General features: G+C 49.4%; 2 protein-coding genes across 2 annotated transcripts; one reads left to right on the top strand and one right to left on the bottom strand.

Annotated features, from left to right (window-relative positions):
- Positions 1–4,368: 4,368 nt before the first annotated feature.
- LOC123080347 (metacaspase-1) lies at positions 4,369–6,214 on the top strand. Its single transcript, XM_044503258.1, has 5 exons — positions 4,369–4,821; positions 4,906–5,239; positions 5,336–5,453; positions 5,547–5,741; positions 5,861–6,214. Exons 1-5 carry the CDS (start codon positions 4,440–4,442, stop codon positions 5,918–5,920), a joined length of 1,089 nt encoding a protein of 362 aa, XP_044359193.1. The 5' UTR covers positions 4,369–4,439; the 3' UTR covers positions 5,921–6,214.
- A 5,217-nt stretch (positions 6,215–11,431) lies between these two features.
- LOC123075292 (probable glutathione S-transferase GSTU6) lies at positions 11,432–12,412 on the bottom strand. Its single transcript, XM_044497937.1, has one exon. The coding sequence runs from the start codon at positions 12,309–12,311 to the stop codon at positions 11,601–11,603; it is 711 nt and encodes a 236-aa protein (XP_044353872.1). The 5' UTR covers positions 12,312–12,412; the 3' UTR covers positions 11,432–11,600.
- Between the last annotated feature and the right edge of the window lie 4,843 nt (positions 12,413–17,255).

Raw genomic sequence — 17,255 nt, 5'->3', positions numbered from 1 at the left:
CCACCTATGTGCAAAGCACGTCGGTAGAACCAGTCTCGCGTAAGCGTACGCGTAATGTCGGTCCGGGCGCTTCATCCAACAATACCGCCAAACCAAAGTATGACATGCTGGTAAGCAGTATGACTTATATCGCCCACAACTCACTTGTGTTCTACTCGTGCATATGACATCTACGCATAAAACCAGGCTCTGATATCACTGTTAGGGAACGTAGTAATTTCAAAAAATTTCTACGCACACGCAAGATCATGGTGAGGCATAGCAACGAGAGGAGAGAGTGTTGTCCACGTACCCTCGTAGACCGAAAGCGGAAGCGTTAGCACAACGCGGTTGATGTAGTTGTACGTCTTCACGATCCGACCGATCAAGTACCGAACGCACGGCACCTCCGAGTTCAGCACACGTCAGCTCGATGACGTCCCTCGAACTCCGATCCAGCCGAGCTTTGAGGGAGAGTTCTGTCAGCATGATGGCGTGGTGACGATGATGATGTTCTACCGACGCAGGGCTTCGCCTAAGCACCGCTACGATATTATCGAGGTGGATTATGGTGGAGGGGGGCACCGCACATGGCTAAGAGATCAAGAGATCAATTGTTGTGTCTTTGGGGTGCCCCCTGCCCCCGTATATAAAGGAGCAAGGGGGGAGGCGGCCGGCCTAAGAGGAGGGCGCGCCAAGGGGGGGAGTCCTACTCCCACCGGGAGTAGAACTCCTCCTTTCCTTGTTGGAGTAGGAGAAGGGAAGGGAGAAGGAGAAGGAAGGAAGGGGGCGCCCCCTCCCTAGTCCAATTCGGACTAGTCCATGGGGAGGGGTGCGGCCACCCTTTGGGGCCTTTCTCTCCTTTCCCGTATGGCCATTAAGGCCCAATACGAATTCCCGTAACTCTCCGGTACTCCGAAAAATACCCGAATCACTCGGAACCTTTCCGATGTCCGAATATAGTCGTCCAATATATCGATCTTTACGTCTTGACCATTTCAAGACTCCTCGTCATGTCCTTGATCTCATCCGGGACTCTGAACTCCTTCGGTAGATCAAAACACATAAACTCATAATATAACCGTCATCTAACTTTAAGCGTGTGGACCCTACGGGTTCGAGAACTATGTAGACATGACCGAGACACGTCTCCGGTCAATAACCAATAGCGGAACCTGGATGCTCATATTGGCTCCCACATGTTCTACGAAGATCTTTATCGGTCAAACCGCATAACAACATACGTTGTTCCCTTTGTCATCGGTATGTTACTTGCCCGAGATTCGATCGTCGGTATCTCAATACCTAGTTCAATCTCGTTACCGGCAAGTCTCTTTACTCGTTCCGTAATACATCATCCCGCAACTAGCTCATTAGTTGCAATGCATGCAAGGCTTATAGTAATGTGCATTACCGAGTGGGCCCAGAGATACCTCTCCGACAATCGGAGTGACAAATCCTAATCTCGAAATACGCCAACCCAACAAGTACCTTCGGAGACACCTGTAGAGCACCTTTATAATCACCCAGTTACGTTGTGACGTTTGGTAGCACACAAAGTGTTCCTCCGGTAAACGGGAGTTGCATAATCTCATAGTCATAGGAACATGTATAAGTCATGAAGAAAGCAATAGCAACATACTAAACGATCGAGTGCTAAGCTAACAGAATGGGTCAAGTCAATCACATCATTCTCCTAATGATGTGATCCCGTTAATCAAATGACAACTCATGTCTATGGCTAGGAAACATAACCATCTTTGATCAACGAGCTAGTCAAGTAGAGGCATACTAGTGACACTCTATTTGTCTATGTATTCACACATGTATCATGTTTCCGGTTAAATACAATTCTAGCATGAATAATAAACATTTATCATGATATAAGGAATTAAATAATAACTTTATTATTGCCTCTAGGGCATATTTCCTTCACCAAGAGCTCCTTCGGTAAAGCCTCTTGAACTAGAGCAGGCTGCTAAGCTTGCCGAGTCAAGCTCTCAGCAAAATGTGCTGACCTGTAGAGTCTGACATATGTGCCGAGAGCATCCATGCTCTCGGCAAACTAAATAAACTGTCCCGAGAGGAGCTTTCGGCAAAACACGGGCTCGCCCTTTGAGGTGGTGGAAACGTGGCAGTTTGGTTTGCGTTAGCTTTGTTGAGAAGGGCACTCGGCAACGCATCGGCTCGACGCAGGACATGGGACCCTCCAGTCAGGTGGTGGACACGTACCGAGAGTAGGTCTTGCCAAAGCAGCGGCCCGGCATACGACGTGGGACCCACCTGTCAGGTTGTGGGCACGTGGCGGTTTGCTACTTGTTAGCTTTGCCGGTAGTTCTCGACAAAGCAGCGGCTCAGCGTACTGCTTGGGACCCACCTGTCAAGTGGTGGACACATGGCAGTTTGCTATTCTTTAGCTTTGCTGAGAGTAGCTCTCGGCAAACCAAAAGCTCAGCGTAGAGCATGGGACCCGCATGTTAGGTCATGGACACGTGGCCGTTTTCTACTCGTTAGCTTTGCCGAGAATAGCTCTCGGCAAACCAATGGCTCGGTGTAGGGTGTGGGACCCGGCTGTCAGGTCATGGACATGTGGCAATTTGCTACTCTTTAGCTTTGCCGAGATTGGCTCTCGGTAAAGCTGTGCCACATGGCCATCGCCGTCTCCGTCTGTCGTCTGTACTGGGCTTTATTTTACTGAGGGGTACGATTTGGCTCTCGGCAAACTATTTGCCGAGTGCCCGACGGTTGGTTCTCGACAAAGTTCTGTTTGCCTGAGGGGTGTAAGCCAGGTGATCTTTGCCGAGAACAATTCTCGACAAAGACTTTGCCGAGTCTTTCTGGCACTCGACGTAGTGTGTAATTCCAGTAGTGTATGCATATGAATTCTTTTTAAATATAGCAATACCGCAAGATCAAATAGGGTTCATCCAGACATCCATATCCATCCATTGATACACACATCAATTGTAATTAAATTTAGTTACAAAAATTTAAAACTGGATGAATTAGGGTTCACCTATATCCATTCATTCATCCACACATCCAACATATATCCACATCCAACATATATCCACATCCAACATATATCCATCCATTCATCCACATCCATATATATTCATTCATTCATTCAAATTTCAAAACGACTCCCTCCGTTCCTAAATATAAGTCTTTTTAGAGATTCCAATATAGAATACATACGAGCAAACTGAATGAATCTATAATCTAGACTGCGTTTCTATCAATGTTTTAAATAGCGGGCTATTGTCAAATAGCGACGGACCTCAAAATCAGCTATAGCGGGCTATAGCGGGCTATTTGTACATCGGACCATTTAGCAGCACCCTGCCGAAAAGGCTATATAGCAGGCTATAGCGGAGCTATAGCCGGCTATTTAAAACATTGGTCTCTATACATCCGTATGGATTCCATACTGAAATCTCTAAAAGGACTTATATTTAGGGATGGAGGGAGTACAAGATGAACTAGGGTTCACCTAGTGTCAAAAAACTCATCAAAACTAGAGCTATTTGACTAAAACTAATTGGAGAGATCGAAAGAGCTTACTTCTCTCCCCTACCAAGGTCTCGGGCGGTAGGAAGAAGAAGGGGGCTGGCTCGGTGGGTGGGACCTGCCAGCCGGCCCACTGCGGCCTTTAATTGTTCAAACCCTATCACCAGGGTCGATGGCAGTAGGGTATAACAGCCTATCGCCCGAGACCTTGGTAGGGGACGGCGGGCCGTTAGGGCCGCTGACGTGGATAAGTTCCCTATCACCAGGGCCCGGACGGTGGGCAGTTATACCATGCCGTCATCGACCCCGGCGATAGGATAAAGGGTCAGATCTTAAAAATGTTTTGAACCAGAGTCAGATCTGACTCGACTTTTCCAAAAGGATCAAAACACTGAATTCGGCCACCGGCGGAGGCTGTGGCCGGTCGTCCGGCTGGAATCATTTGCCTAATTCTTTTGCGCCAAAACCGGCTTCATGGGACGCCTCTGATGTCCATTCCTGCACTAGTAATCGGACAACACGATAGCGTTGGAACCATTTTATCTTCTCGTCCGGCTCAATACTCCTTTGCCTTGATTGGACACGCTTCTTATCGAGAGAGAAACATGGAATCACGTACCCATTTCCACTTGGCGTTTGGCGTATATACACAACATCAAGGGCGTTCTTGGTCGATTCCTTGAAAATGCAGAGAGAAACAAAAAGAAATGTTCCATGGACAATAATAATATATGCCCATTTCCACTAAAGCGAATATTTTGTTTTGGGGATAGAAATAGAATATTTGAATAAACTTTCGGCGTTGGTATCATCAGCATGCACAGCCTCATCAATCAGTCATGTGCTATATAAAGGGCGGGAGGGGCGAGGGGCTGAGGCAGTGCAAGCAAAGCAGCTAGCAAACGCACGTCGTAGCGCTAGCTTAACTAAGCTAAACCAGGTAGCCAGCCATGAACATGAACTACGGCTCCATGGGTCCTGGCGCGATGGTGCGGTGCAGGCAGTGCAGCTCGAGCATCACGGCGATGCCCGGCGCCCGCGCCGTGCAGTGCATGCAGTGCAGCTGCGTGACGCGCGTCAGCGGCCGTGGCCGGCAGCAGCACGGCTACGGCCAGGGTTACGGGAACGGCGGCGGGATGCTGATGCCGCCGATGCGTCCCACCCCGGCCTTCGGCGGCGGCCGCGGCAAGAAGCGCGCCGTGCTGATCGGGATCAAGTACACCAACCGGCGCTCCTGCGAGCTGCGGGGCCCCATCAACGACGTCAAGTGCATGCGGTACCTGCTCACCGAGCGCTTCGGCTTCCCCAACGACTGCGTCCTCATCCTCACCGGTTCGTAACAAACCAATCCAACATCTTCTCTTGTTCGTGTTTGATAATTTTTTTGATCAATTGGTTTACTGTGTACGTGAACAGATGAGGAGAGGAACCCATGCAGGCAGCCGACCAAGGACAACATCCGCATGGCGATGCACTGGCTGGTGCAGGGGTGCAGCTACGGCGACTCCCTGGTGTTCCAGTTCTCCGGCCTGGGCGCGCAGGTGCCCGACGACGACGGCGACGAGCTGGACGGCATGGACGAGGCCCTCTGCCCCGTGGACTCGTTCCAGCAGGGCCCCATCCTGGACGACGAGATCAACGAGGCCATCGTCCGCCCGCTGGTGCACGGCGTCAAGCTCCACGCCATCGTCGACGCCTGCCACAGCGCCACCGTCCTCGACCTCCCCTACCAATGCACCGTGTCCAAGCAGTCAGTATCTATCTCGTCAACTTTCATAACGCCGATCCCATCCATGTTCGCATGCAGGGGAAGCGCCTACTTACATATATGAAATGTTTTGATCAGGACCGGGCGCTGGAGGTGGAGGGACGAGCGCCCTATGACCGGCGCCTGCAAGGGCACCAGCGGAGGCCAGGCCGTGCTCATCAGTGGCAGCAGCAACGGAAAGAGCAACATGAGCGTGGTCAGTACTCAGTAGCATTGACAAGCTTTTTTCTCATTGATTCTTTCATGTCTCTTTCGTTCTCACACGTATGCCACCGGTGTGTGCGTGCAGCTGCCTGAGCCCTACGCCACGATCGGCGCCATGACGCACAGCTTCATCAGAGCGGTGGAGTGCGAGCCGCGCACCACCTACGGCCGCCTGCTCACCTCCATGAGGGCCATTATGCGCGACAGCAGCGGCAACTGCAACCTGCAAGGCCCCATCGGCGGCTCCATCCGCAAGGTCGCAAACTTCAGCGGCGTGGAGGTAAGTCAGATTTTTCTCCCTCAAGTGTTAGCAGCATGCACCCTAGCTAGCGTAACTGTTGCCCATGTCACCATTTTTGCTCACATATACTGAACTGTGCATTCGGTTGAACTTTGCAGGAGCCTCAGCTGTCCTCTGCCTACAAGTTTGACGTCGAGCGCGAGCCGTTCTGCATGTAGAACCCGACCAGCGAATTCGTCGTCACAGCGCTGCAGGCTACTGCACTCGACGATTACTACCTAATCATGCATCGACCGTACTGAATAATGGGCCGGTTAATTAACTATGATGCTTGCTACTAGTATGTGTGACGATGTATCACATCACCTGCCGCCATGCCATCAAGAATGAGCACTGCATAGCTCATACAAAGGCTCTGGAGGAACGTACCTCGTTCTCCACTCTACTGCACCTCACTGTAATATGGCCGTTGTGTGTCGTGTCGTCCCCTTAAATAAATCAAGTTCTATGTATGCTGTTTGATCTCCGAAAGATATATGCAGTTCAAACTGTCGAAATTATGCACATGTTCGGTTCGAGAATGGCAACACAAAGGTGAACTGGCATTGTGAACGGAATAAGCAAAATCATAAGGCCGCGCTTGGCATGGGTGTAATTGAATACGGGTGTATTATTCTTACAAGTGTAACTTACCGGCCAACAGCTATTTCCGGCCGGAAATCAAAACGGCGGGCGGAGGTCTGTAAGTTTTATACGGGTGTATCTGGAATGAAAACGATAATCCAAGCAAAGCCTAAACAAGTTTTGGTTCAACTCTAAACGGCACTGGATGGCTGCCAAAATATCAATCTTCCGTCCCCTCCGCCTCCGGCCGTCGCTCCCAGCCGTGAGCCTTTGCGTACTACTCTAGTATATTTTTGGGTCAAGGTGACGGTTCTCCGACAATGATGATGGTGTCATCTCGAATAAAAGTCCTCCGACTTCAATCCAGTTTGATGACGCTTGGTGTGGCATTGGAGTCCTTGTCCCCCGTGTTCTTCAATAACGGGTTGGTTATCTGTATTGTCCATCGGCGTGGTTCCATGTACACCGGCGGCGACAACATTGTCTTCTTCGACAACCTCTTCCTTCGAGGCTTTGCAAGCAAAGTCGTCAGCTTGGTCTAGCGATATTAGTGTGTTCGTCTGTCTAGTACGGGGCGACTCCCCCACTGATATGCTTGACACGATTGCCAATCTCCATCGTACACGGTGATCTACTATTGCGGCGATTCAACAAGGCTTGTTTCACTACAGGTCTTTGCAGGTACTTTGGTGGTTGAATTTCTCGATGTTTAACATGATGTTGTTCACTATAAGTGTGCGCTATGGTGGTGCAACGGCGATAAGTTCAAGTTCAGTTGCTCTGACAAAAAAATAGAGGCATTAGGGCATCTCCAAGGAAGACCCGCAAAACACCGACCAAATATATTTGTTCACTTTTGCAATCCAATGGGGACCTGTATCAGTCCGTGAAGCTGTCTAGGCGTCCAAATTTTCGGTATTTTGGAGACAAACGTGAGGGAGTTTTCTCGGAGTCCGTACATGCACTCGACCAATCATATGCATCATGCATGTCCCTCTCTTCTCTCTCTCCTCCCAACCGTGCATGCATGACCGCCCTCTTCTCTCCTTTAAAGAGGACACTAAACCATAAATATCTCATCACATGCATGATCCTCACCTATTTTTTCTCCCTGATACTTTATAATTAGTGTTGGATTGCTTCCTCCCATGTCATGTCCGTTAGATGTCCTTATTTATAGTCATAGTCCCCCCTTCGTTTTGAGGTTGTTTTCGTGTGTGGGTTTAATTACACTGCATCTGATTGTACCCTGTGTCTATTGATATAATATAAATCAGATATAATTTTGAAAAAGGGCAATGCATGGCTGACCGAAAGTGAATTCGACAAGCGACTTGGGGGTGGCTCTCTGTTCAAAAAATGGAAGATGCCGCACCTGGCCTATGACCTCGCGGTCAAAAAGCAGCAGATGATGCCCGTCGATCCCACCAACGTCGGACCACACGATAGCGTTCGAACCGTTCTATCTTCTCGTCCGGCTCACCACCCCTTGCCTAGATCTATCGGACACGCTTCTTATCGAGAGGAATACGTATCAGCTTTTCACATGGGCTGCTACTTCTTCCTCTCCTCTCGTTTTTCTTTCTGAGAATTGATTCTTGTTTGGAGATAGATTTGCATCGTCGCAGTCAGGTCTTTCAGCGAGCAGGTAACTTGGATTCTTTCGTTTTCCTTGACGGATATGGGAATTTCTCTCTTTCTCTGAACAGAGAAGGAACATATCAGATATTTCTCTTGCACATGCTTCGGATTCCTTATGATCAACTCCTCCAACGAACCATTTATACCCAAAATGATATCCACTAAAAGCATCTACATCCAGGCATCCCAAATTCTTCTCAAACGCCCGGGCGGCCCACCCGGTCACTGACCGGTCATGAAATTTCGACCTAGCCGGGCGCCTCAAACGTCCGCGCTGACTGGCACCCCTCATATCCAGCCCAAATATGGACGGATATGGTCCACGTTCGATCCAGCCCACGTTGACCCATCTGGCCCCACATATATTCCTCCCTATCCAATCGCCGGACCAAACCCTAACCATTTCATTCCACTCCCCTCTGCCACCCAAGCTCGTCTTCGGCGCCGTCCGTCCGTCTCCGGCATGGCAGACAGCGGATCCGAGTCCTTCACCTCCAGATTTGTCGACCCCGAGCTCATCCCATGCGGCCCCGAGGAGGAGATGGCTGTCCGGCTTGCGCTGCGCCGCTCCCGGGAGGAGGCCCATGCAAGGCAGCGCTCGGACTCCTTCCGTCGGGAAATCTATTGCGTCCGCCCAAATGGTGCATGGATCCGACGCTAGGGTATCCGTCGCTGCCTCAACGGAGGCAGTGCGGTCCATATGGCGTCCTAACACGGTGGCGGACGGGCAATCCCTCCGTTGGTGCGCTGAGGTCATGGACGCACCGTGGGCGTCGTCCGACGCAACCATGGCGTGGCGTGCCCGCCGTGTGAGGCAGCGGGCGCAGGAGGTGGCGGCAGCGCTCGTGGCGATGGACGTCGGCGAGGCGGAGTTGCATTCTCCGGCGCCCCGTATGGTGCACCACTCTGGGCGCCTCAATCGCGTCGTGGTGGATGTCGCCGGCTCGTCCCATGATGGATCCATCATCGATCTGACGTCCACAGGTACCCAACAGGTTCCGGGCTCCGACGAGAAAGAGTAGGGCATGGGAGACGGCGGCGCCTTGAGTCCTGTGAGCCGGCTCATGTCCCATGCCCTACTGAAAGTGCAATCTTGCTCTTAAAGAATATTTTTGATATTGATGACAAATTTACATATAGGGGACTAACCGTGTTTGCTAAGTATATACAGGTCGTTAGTCCTCTGGTTTTTCTAATGTGCATCATGATCACATCATATGAGATATTACTCAAGCAAATTATCAATGAGGAAAGGAGCAAACGAAGACGAAGTATCGTGCTCTTTTATATTTCTTGAGTAATAGGAATCCCGCACTATTAAGAGGGGATCCCAGGTATAGGTTCAAGGCTTGCTCATATTTGGTCTCACAAGAACTTTTTCACAAAGGACCAAAATCCCTAGCAAAACCCCTTAGCCAAAACCTACTCCTCCTCCTCATTCTCTACACAAACTCCTTGCCGGATCATCCGGACCGAGCCCCAGATCATCCGGGCTAAACCCGGATCGTCCGGACCTTGTTCCGGATCATCTGGGTAATGTGCGCCCTTCATCACAGAACACTGATGGTTGAAGCCGGATCATCCGGACGGTGCCCCCGATCATCTGGGCTGTGCCCGGATCGTCCGGATCCTGTCCCGGATCATCCGGGTAATCTTCCCCCTATATTTACAGAACCTTGGTGGATGTAGCCGGATCATCCGGCCCGTCATCCGGATCATCCGGGCTCCTCGCAACTCTGCTACTTCCACTTGCATCCGGGCCTTCAGCCAGATCATCCGGACCCTGACCAGACCATCCAGATGGTCTTCCGGATCATCCGGACCCTGACCAGACCATCCAGATGGTCTTCCAGATCATCCGGGCAAGTCAATCTCTGTCTAAACGGCTCTAATTTGCTTGTGGTATAAATAGTCCCTTATCTCTTTGAGATAAGGTTGAACACTTCACTCAAACACGCCTCAAGAACACCAGTGCTCCATTTCCCTTGCTCATACACTAAATCCTAGATCCCGGTTGGATTCTTGAGAGTTTCGAAGAGTTGTTCCAATCAAAAGAAAGATCTTCTCCCTCTCCTTGTGACCGAAGCAAATTGTGAGTTGAGCAAGTCATGAGCTTTCCCCTTGGATCTTGTTACTCTTGGAGGTTGGAGACTCCTAGGCGGTAGGAGTCTTTTGGAGAGGAATCGATCATTGTGATTACCCCCCGAAAAGTTTGTGAGGGTTTGGAGACCAGCCCAAGGTCTACCACTAGTGGTTGAGAAACGCCTCCGTGGTGTTGTCTCAAAGGAAGAATAGGGTGAGCCTTCGTGGCGTTGGTGTGCCTTCGTGGTAACATCCACCTCTCTAACGGTGACGGTGCTTCCCTCCAAGGAAGTGAACATCGGCATACATCCTCGTCTCCCGGAGTTGCGGTTATTACTAACCCTAACTCTCTACTTGTGGTTACTTGTCTCTTAGCACTTACTTGTATTGTATTGTGCTTGCTTACCTACATACTTGTGCTACTTGTTTATCCTGCTTAGCTCTTAGTACTACACTTGCAATTGTTAGGCTCATCTTCATATTCCGCATTATTGCCTAAAATTACTACGTAATAATTAAAATTTGTAATTGTACCTATTCACCCCCTCTAGGTCCATCTCGATCCTTTCACCCACTCTACCTTGCTGGCGACCGGACCAAAACTCCGGGGAGCGCAGCCGGTCGCCGGACATGGCCACGGTGACCGGATGAGCTCCGCCTAAAGATCGCTATGTTGCATGTAATAATATAGATTTGAGGCTTCTAAATTGAGATATCCGGATGTGGATTGCATTATTTGAGGTGTGACCGGTTAGTGTCCGTAGACGCGTCCGGGCGCTGCTGTCGATGCTCTAATAGCAACAAATATGCTGCACGTACATTGTGAGTGCGGAAATGATTGTACCACCACGAGCAACAAAAGGCTCAAATATATGGGGGCAATAATTTTAGGTGGGATGTTTTTTTTTCTCTGAAAGCATCACGCTAAGGCCTTGTTCGTTTGCCGGGATTGAGGTTCAAGCCCCGCGGTTTGGCGGGGATTGCTCTCGCCGGGAATTTATCCCCACCTGCTCCATATAATGCATTCGGTTACATCATGAATAGATCGGAGATGGATGTAATTTTTAAATGCTTCTTATGTTCTTTTTACTCTCTTGATATTTGATGAATAAATTGAAAGTTTTTCCCGCAAAAAACCCCATCCAATTCTGTCCCAGCCCTGTGTTTTTTTTGCCGGGGACAAAACATCTCCTCCCTATGCGTGGAATTAATCCCAGACCATTACAACCTCTCGAGAAAAAAACACCCCCTCTCTCCACGACCTCTGTCTCCCGCGATTACGGAGGTGGCGCTGTCGACGTGAGGATCCGGAACGGCAAAATTGTCAACATGTTTGGTAATTGTGTACATGGTATAGATTGCAACTTTGCAAGTTTAACACACTTATAAGAGTGGAGCATAATCACAACTTTTACAAAGATAGATGACCATTTATTATGCAATGAAATCAATCACACAACTTAGAACAATGAAATTCATAATCCTTTAGGTAAACAAGTGACCAATGACGCTGATGTAAAAAAAGGTGACCACTGCAAATCTCCAAACTAATTACTTGGCAGCCGGGGCGGCAGCAGCAGCCCACATAGCCCGCAGCTTCCCGGCCTCCTCCAACATGCTTTCCATGGGCGGCGCCGCCTTCTTTGCAGCCTCCGTCTCGACGAACCTTTCAGCCCAGGCGGCCAGGCGCGGAGTCCTGCCGGCGTCGATGACCGTGATGCCGAACATGTGGCGCAGCGCCTCGATCCAGAAGAGGTTGCACCCAAGCACGAGGTCGAGGTAACCGATGGAGTCGCCGGCAAAGAAGGCCTTCCCGCTAGAGCACTGGGCGAAGGCGTCCTCCAAGGGCGCGACCGCCGCGAGCGCACCGGCCAGGCTCTCCGCCCTGTCTTCCTCCGTGGCTGCCCTCATGATGCCTATCCACGTGGGGACAGCCTTGTCATCGATGTAGGCGGCCCAGAAGCGGGCGACGGCGCGGTCGTAGGGGTCCGCCGGGAGGAGCGAGGCGGCGCCGGCCCAGACCTCGTCGACGTACTCGACGATGGCGAGCGACTCGCAGACGGGCCTGCCGGCGTGGATGAGCACCGGGACGGCCTTGCGCACCGGGTTGGAGGCGAGGAGGAGCTCGCCCTTGTGGAACAGGTCCTGCTCCAGGTACTCGTAGCTCACGCCATTGACGTGCAGCGCCATGCGCACGCGGATCGCGAACATGCTCGCCGCGGTGCCCAGTACCTTGACATCGTCATCTCCTTGGCCGGCCATCGTTTCCGATATTCCTCTTCGATCGATCTCTCTTCCTTGCTACTATTTGGTGCTCGTAAACTATTTGCTCTGCTGTGTACGTATGTGCGCTTAAGTTTTGCTCAATTTGCAAGTGTACGTATATAGCTTCGTTCTTGTTGTTTATATAGCGCAGATGAAACTGAGCAGCTGCTGCTGGAGAAGCTGCTAGAGCCATGGGGATTGTGTTAGGTCTGTAATCTGTATATGTGCATCACCCCATACGTACGCAGAATGCTTGCACGTACGCGAGCATTTCAGGATCTATTAGTCACCACAAAGTAAGGTTTTTTTCTTCGCGGGGCACCATAAAGTAAGGTTTTTTTCTTTGCGGGGCACCACAAAGTAAGGTTGACTGGCTTGGCGTCACACGTGACGCTTCAGTGTCAGATGATCTTTCCACGCGCTTGGAGTGTCGTTTTTCTGCGGCGATGAGACTCGGTCCACTCATCCGGGGAGCAGTAGCGCATTGCTGCTGCTACCACTACTCCTTGGCAAGGTTTTGGTTACCCAATGAGGAAATTTTACTGAGGGGAACTGATAAACATGGTTATCACGGTTACCGAGAATATTTCGAACGAATTTTATAGTTAAATTTTGAATTCAAATAAATGAATGAACGAACATTCGAACTAGAGACCTCTCAAAACAGTACCAATACGTCAGAACCAACTCTCGTGACATTATGTAGATCCTACGTACTTTACTATAAATCGAGCTTTTAAATTCAAAATATTGGTATTTTTTGCTCGGTATGGGGACTTACGAAGGGCACGGAAATACGTGGTAACCATGGGAAATCTCAAAATTTTGACCGGTAACCAAAACCTTGCTCCTTCAAGCCAGAATCGCAATGCTGCGAGGCCGGGTGACGATGGTACTGGCCGAGATGTGAATGTTGCAAGGCGGTGTTTGCCGCTACCGCAAAGCCGAAAGGGTAACGCTGAAAAGCCAACATGCCGATGTTGCAAGGTCGGACATGGACCCTGCAAGCTAGGATGTGCGACTCTGTACGGTGGCGTAACTGATGTTGCAAGCTGGAATGACAAAGTTGCAAGCCTGGAGGGTGACGCTGCAAGACGGACTCACAATGCTGCAGACCGAAATAAGCAAGGTTGTAAGGGGTGGCGGCCGGGGCAGTGATGTAGAAAGATTGGGCCACCCAGGCAGCAAGGCCAAATCAACAATGTTGCAAATCAGAATCATGACACCGCAAAGCCGGGGCAACGATGTTTGCGACGTGTTTCTCACTGTTTTTGCCATGGCAGTAAACAACATCGCTGTTGTCATCGAGGAAGTCGTGCGCCGCAGTATCGCCTCCTGCTTCAGCGGCCTAAAAATTTATTGAATCGCTGTCTTTTTTTTTGTTAGATGGAACACTTCTGATTCCATAAATCACACAGGCTCTAAACGTTTACATCATCAAGAAGCCTTTCCGCCCAAACTTGGCGGCTGACCTGGGACCGTGAGCCAAATGCTGCAAGGCAATGTGCTACTTTATTACACGCCCATGGGATGAAAGAAAACTAAATGCATGGGATGAAAGAAAACGAAATGCTTGAAAATTTTAAGCGGGCAAAGTGGCAGATCTCTATGAATATAACTCCTTCCGGTGCATTGCCATCTTTGAAATGTGGCATGACTATCGAATAATCATGAGAGGGCATGACTTTTGACCAATATTTATATACATAAAGAGTATATATTGCACGGGTAAGTTTTCATGTTGACAAGGGATAGGCCAACGAGAAAATGCCATATCGATGCATGCACCTGAGCACCGATGCATGCAACTGAGCAGGGATCTATCTATCTATTATATATAAAAAGTGCTTGATGGGTTAATCAGAATCAGAAATCAGAAAAAGATAATTAAGCTAGAAATTACCATAATAATTAAAAACATCTGGATCGTTGATTTGGTGGACCCATAACTTAAAATACGTAATTAATGGATTAGATCTAAGCGCGCTCCATCCTAGCCTTAGCCTGTACGTGTTGTTTAAAAAAAAAATCTTACACATCATATATCTTTCTACATGTCCTTTTAAATAAACCTTAGCATGTACGTGCTGTCCAAAAAAAATGTACGTAAAGAAAATACACACCTTATATCTTTCTACAAGTCCCTTTAAATAAACCATAGCATGTACATGCTGTTAAAAAAACGTACGTGCACATCTTGTATATTTCTACATGTCCCTTTAAATAAAATAAATAAAATTTAAAACTAGAAGATCTCACATCCTAAAAAGGGAAAAAACTACCACATCTCATGTTCTAGATCACAGTCCCTCAGAACAAAACAAAAACCAAAAAAGCTACTACTCCCCTATGTCGTCGACCTCACGTAGCAGCCGCCACAATGGTATCTACACCAGCACTGTCGGTCTTATAATACAACTCTCGGAGTAACAATTGGTGGAAATAGTTTATTGGTTTCAAACATTCACAAATCTATATTATGTAATATCTGACTCCTCAGGCTTTTTATATAGTGCAACCAATAGTGAGAGCATCTGGACATTATTAATAAATTTTATATCTAAAATGCAATCAAACATGTTTTCTTATTCAGCTATTAAATCTTAATATGTCTGGGAGTTTGTTGAAAATTAATAGGTGTAAGGGAGCCGAACACTGCCAATGCCGGTCACAAGACCAGGAAAAAATGGAGGGGGCATAAATTTTTTTAACACTACGGCCCTGTTTGATAGCAAAGTATTTTCTTAATATTCTCAGAATACTACAGTTTTTAAGATTATCATAGTTTTATTTACAATGAGCTGTTTGATTGCAACTAAAAACTGTAGTTTAAATACTACAGTATTTACAAAACCATGGTTTTTTCTCTGTATAAAAAAAGAGCTCCGGACCTCTTTTTTTTAAAACAGAGCAGCCGGGAAAAACCATGGGCACAACTCCACTCGTTTACATGCCGCCGCCGCCTATCAATTTTGGTGTTGTCTCCCTCAGCGGCAAATTTGTAGGAGGGGTTGCACAGCTCACCGCTGCTACCTGGAGGCCATGGCATGATTCGACGGGGGCGTGATGGATTGCATCATACCTGGATGCATTCTTAGAGCATCTCCAACAGGCGCCGAACGCGCCGCGCGCAAAAAACTGCTTTGCCGCGCGCCCATCGTCTGGTTTGGCGTGGCGCGCAGCGCTGGCTCCAGCAGCCGCGCTAAAATGCAGCGCGCAAAAAATGCAGCGCACGTGACTCACTGGGGCATTGCATATATGGCATTTTGAACACAAAATGAAGTTGAAACATTCAAAATGCAATGAACATGACATATAAAATTTCACACAAACAAGTTGATGAAGAAAAGTTCATGCCCACAAGTTCAAAATCATGCCCACAAGTTCATCCAACCAAGTTCAAAATGCAAATCAAGTTCAATACACAAATGAAAGACACATCATTCCTCGTCCTCATCTTCGTCCTCGTTCTCATATTCGGAAGACGATTCTTTCGCCTCCGAAGATGAATCTTCCTCTCTCTCCTCATCACGCACCGCATCACGTGAAGCTCCGACGGTGTTGGCAAGATCTTCAACGGCATCTTCATGGGAATGTGTGCGAGGAGGGGGCGGCGGCTCGGGCCGGCGCCGGTGCGACGCCACCCGCCGCCGAGGTCATCCGCGGCAGCATGAAGAGGCCGCGCGCGAGGCCGATGGTCGGAGGAGCTCCGGCGGAGGCGAGGCAAACGCCACCCGGGCTAGGGTTTGCGGCGGCGGCGGCGGTGGAGGGGTCGCGACTATAGAATGGGGTGAGCGGGGTGCCGGCGCGTGCGTCCATGGGGTGCAGTTCGCCGGCGCCGGCGCGCGCGGGGCGTAGGAGGCGGAGAAGAGAGAGTGCAGCGCGAGCGCTCGAGTGTGCCGCGCGCGGAAGCGGGCGCCCCAAATACACCGCGCGAGATAGCGAATCCGACCGCACGCCCAACTCCTTATATCGCGCGCGCGGTTATTGCGCGTCCGCTGGAGCCACCCGCCGGGTTGCGCGCGCGCTAAACTGGCGCCTGTTGGAGATGCTCTTACATAGGTAGAAAACAAACTGCTCTATGGCCGTATGCATGGCTGTTCTTGGCCAATCAATTGCTGCATGCAAGCCAGCTTAACAGCTAGAAAATGGGAATGTTTGCAGTGTTAACAATAACAACTTGGCAGCTAATTTTACAACACTGTACCAAACAGGTCCTCTGCATCATGAATACTTCACAATACTCTATTTTTGTTAAAACCATGGTATTTTATACCTACATGCTATATTACTGTAGTTTTTGATACTTTGATTTTTTAATACTTTATTATCAAACATAGCCTACGCCTTTGTAGTTGACCTTCATAACTTACTATCATCATTTTGTAACGACGAAAGAAAACGAAATGCTTGAAAATTTTAAGTGGGCAAAGTCACGGATCTCTCTGAATATAACTCCTTCTGGTGCATCGCCGTCTTTGAAATGTGGCATGACTTTCGAATAATCATGAGAGGGCACGACTTTTGACCAATATTTACATACATAAAGAGCATATATTGCACGGGAAGTTTTCATGTGGCGAAGGGATAGGCCAATGACAAAAATGCCATATCGATGCATGCACCTGAGCACCGATACATGCAACGGAGCAGGGATTGTGTAAAAGAATAAAGAAAGCCATGGATATGGTGGATTCCACCCATGCAGGAAAGCAACATCCTACGAGCCGGCTGACCCGAGATTGTATTTCAGTTTCAGTTCTCATTTTAGTAGAGGCCCCCACGTCGTCCCTGCTAGGGCGACCCGGGCGGCGCCCAAGCCCTAGCCACCAGAGGCGCCAGCTCCCTACTCCCCTCCCTCCACCGCCATCGGGGGACGCCGCCGGGCTAAACCCGGGGGCCGCGGCGGTGGCGGAGGACTCCCTCTCTCCCGCGTCATAG

This window comes from Triticum aestivum, chromosome 3D (genome assembly GCF_018294505.1).
Source record: "Triticum aestivum cultivar Chinese Spring chromosome 3D, IWGSC CS RefSeq v2.1, whole genome shotgun sequence".
Classification (NCBI taxonomy): Eukaryota; Viridiplantae; Streptophyta; class Magnoliopsida; order Poales; family Poaceae; genus Triticum; species Triticum aestivum.
Note: the sequence above shows the minus strand (reverse complement) of the source record. Positions and strands in the feature narration are given on the sequence as shown.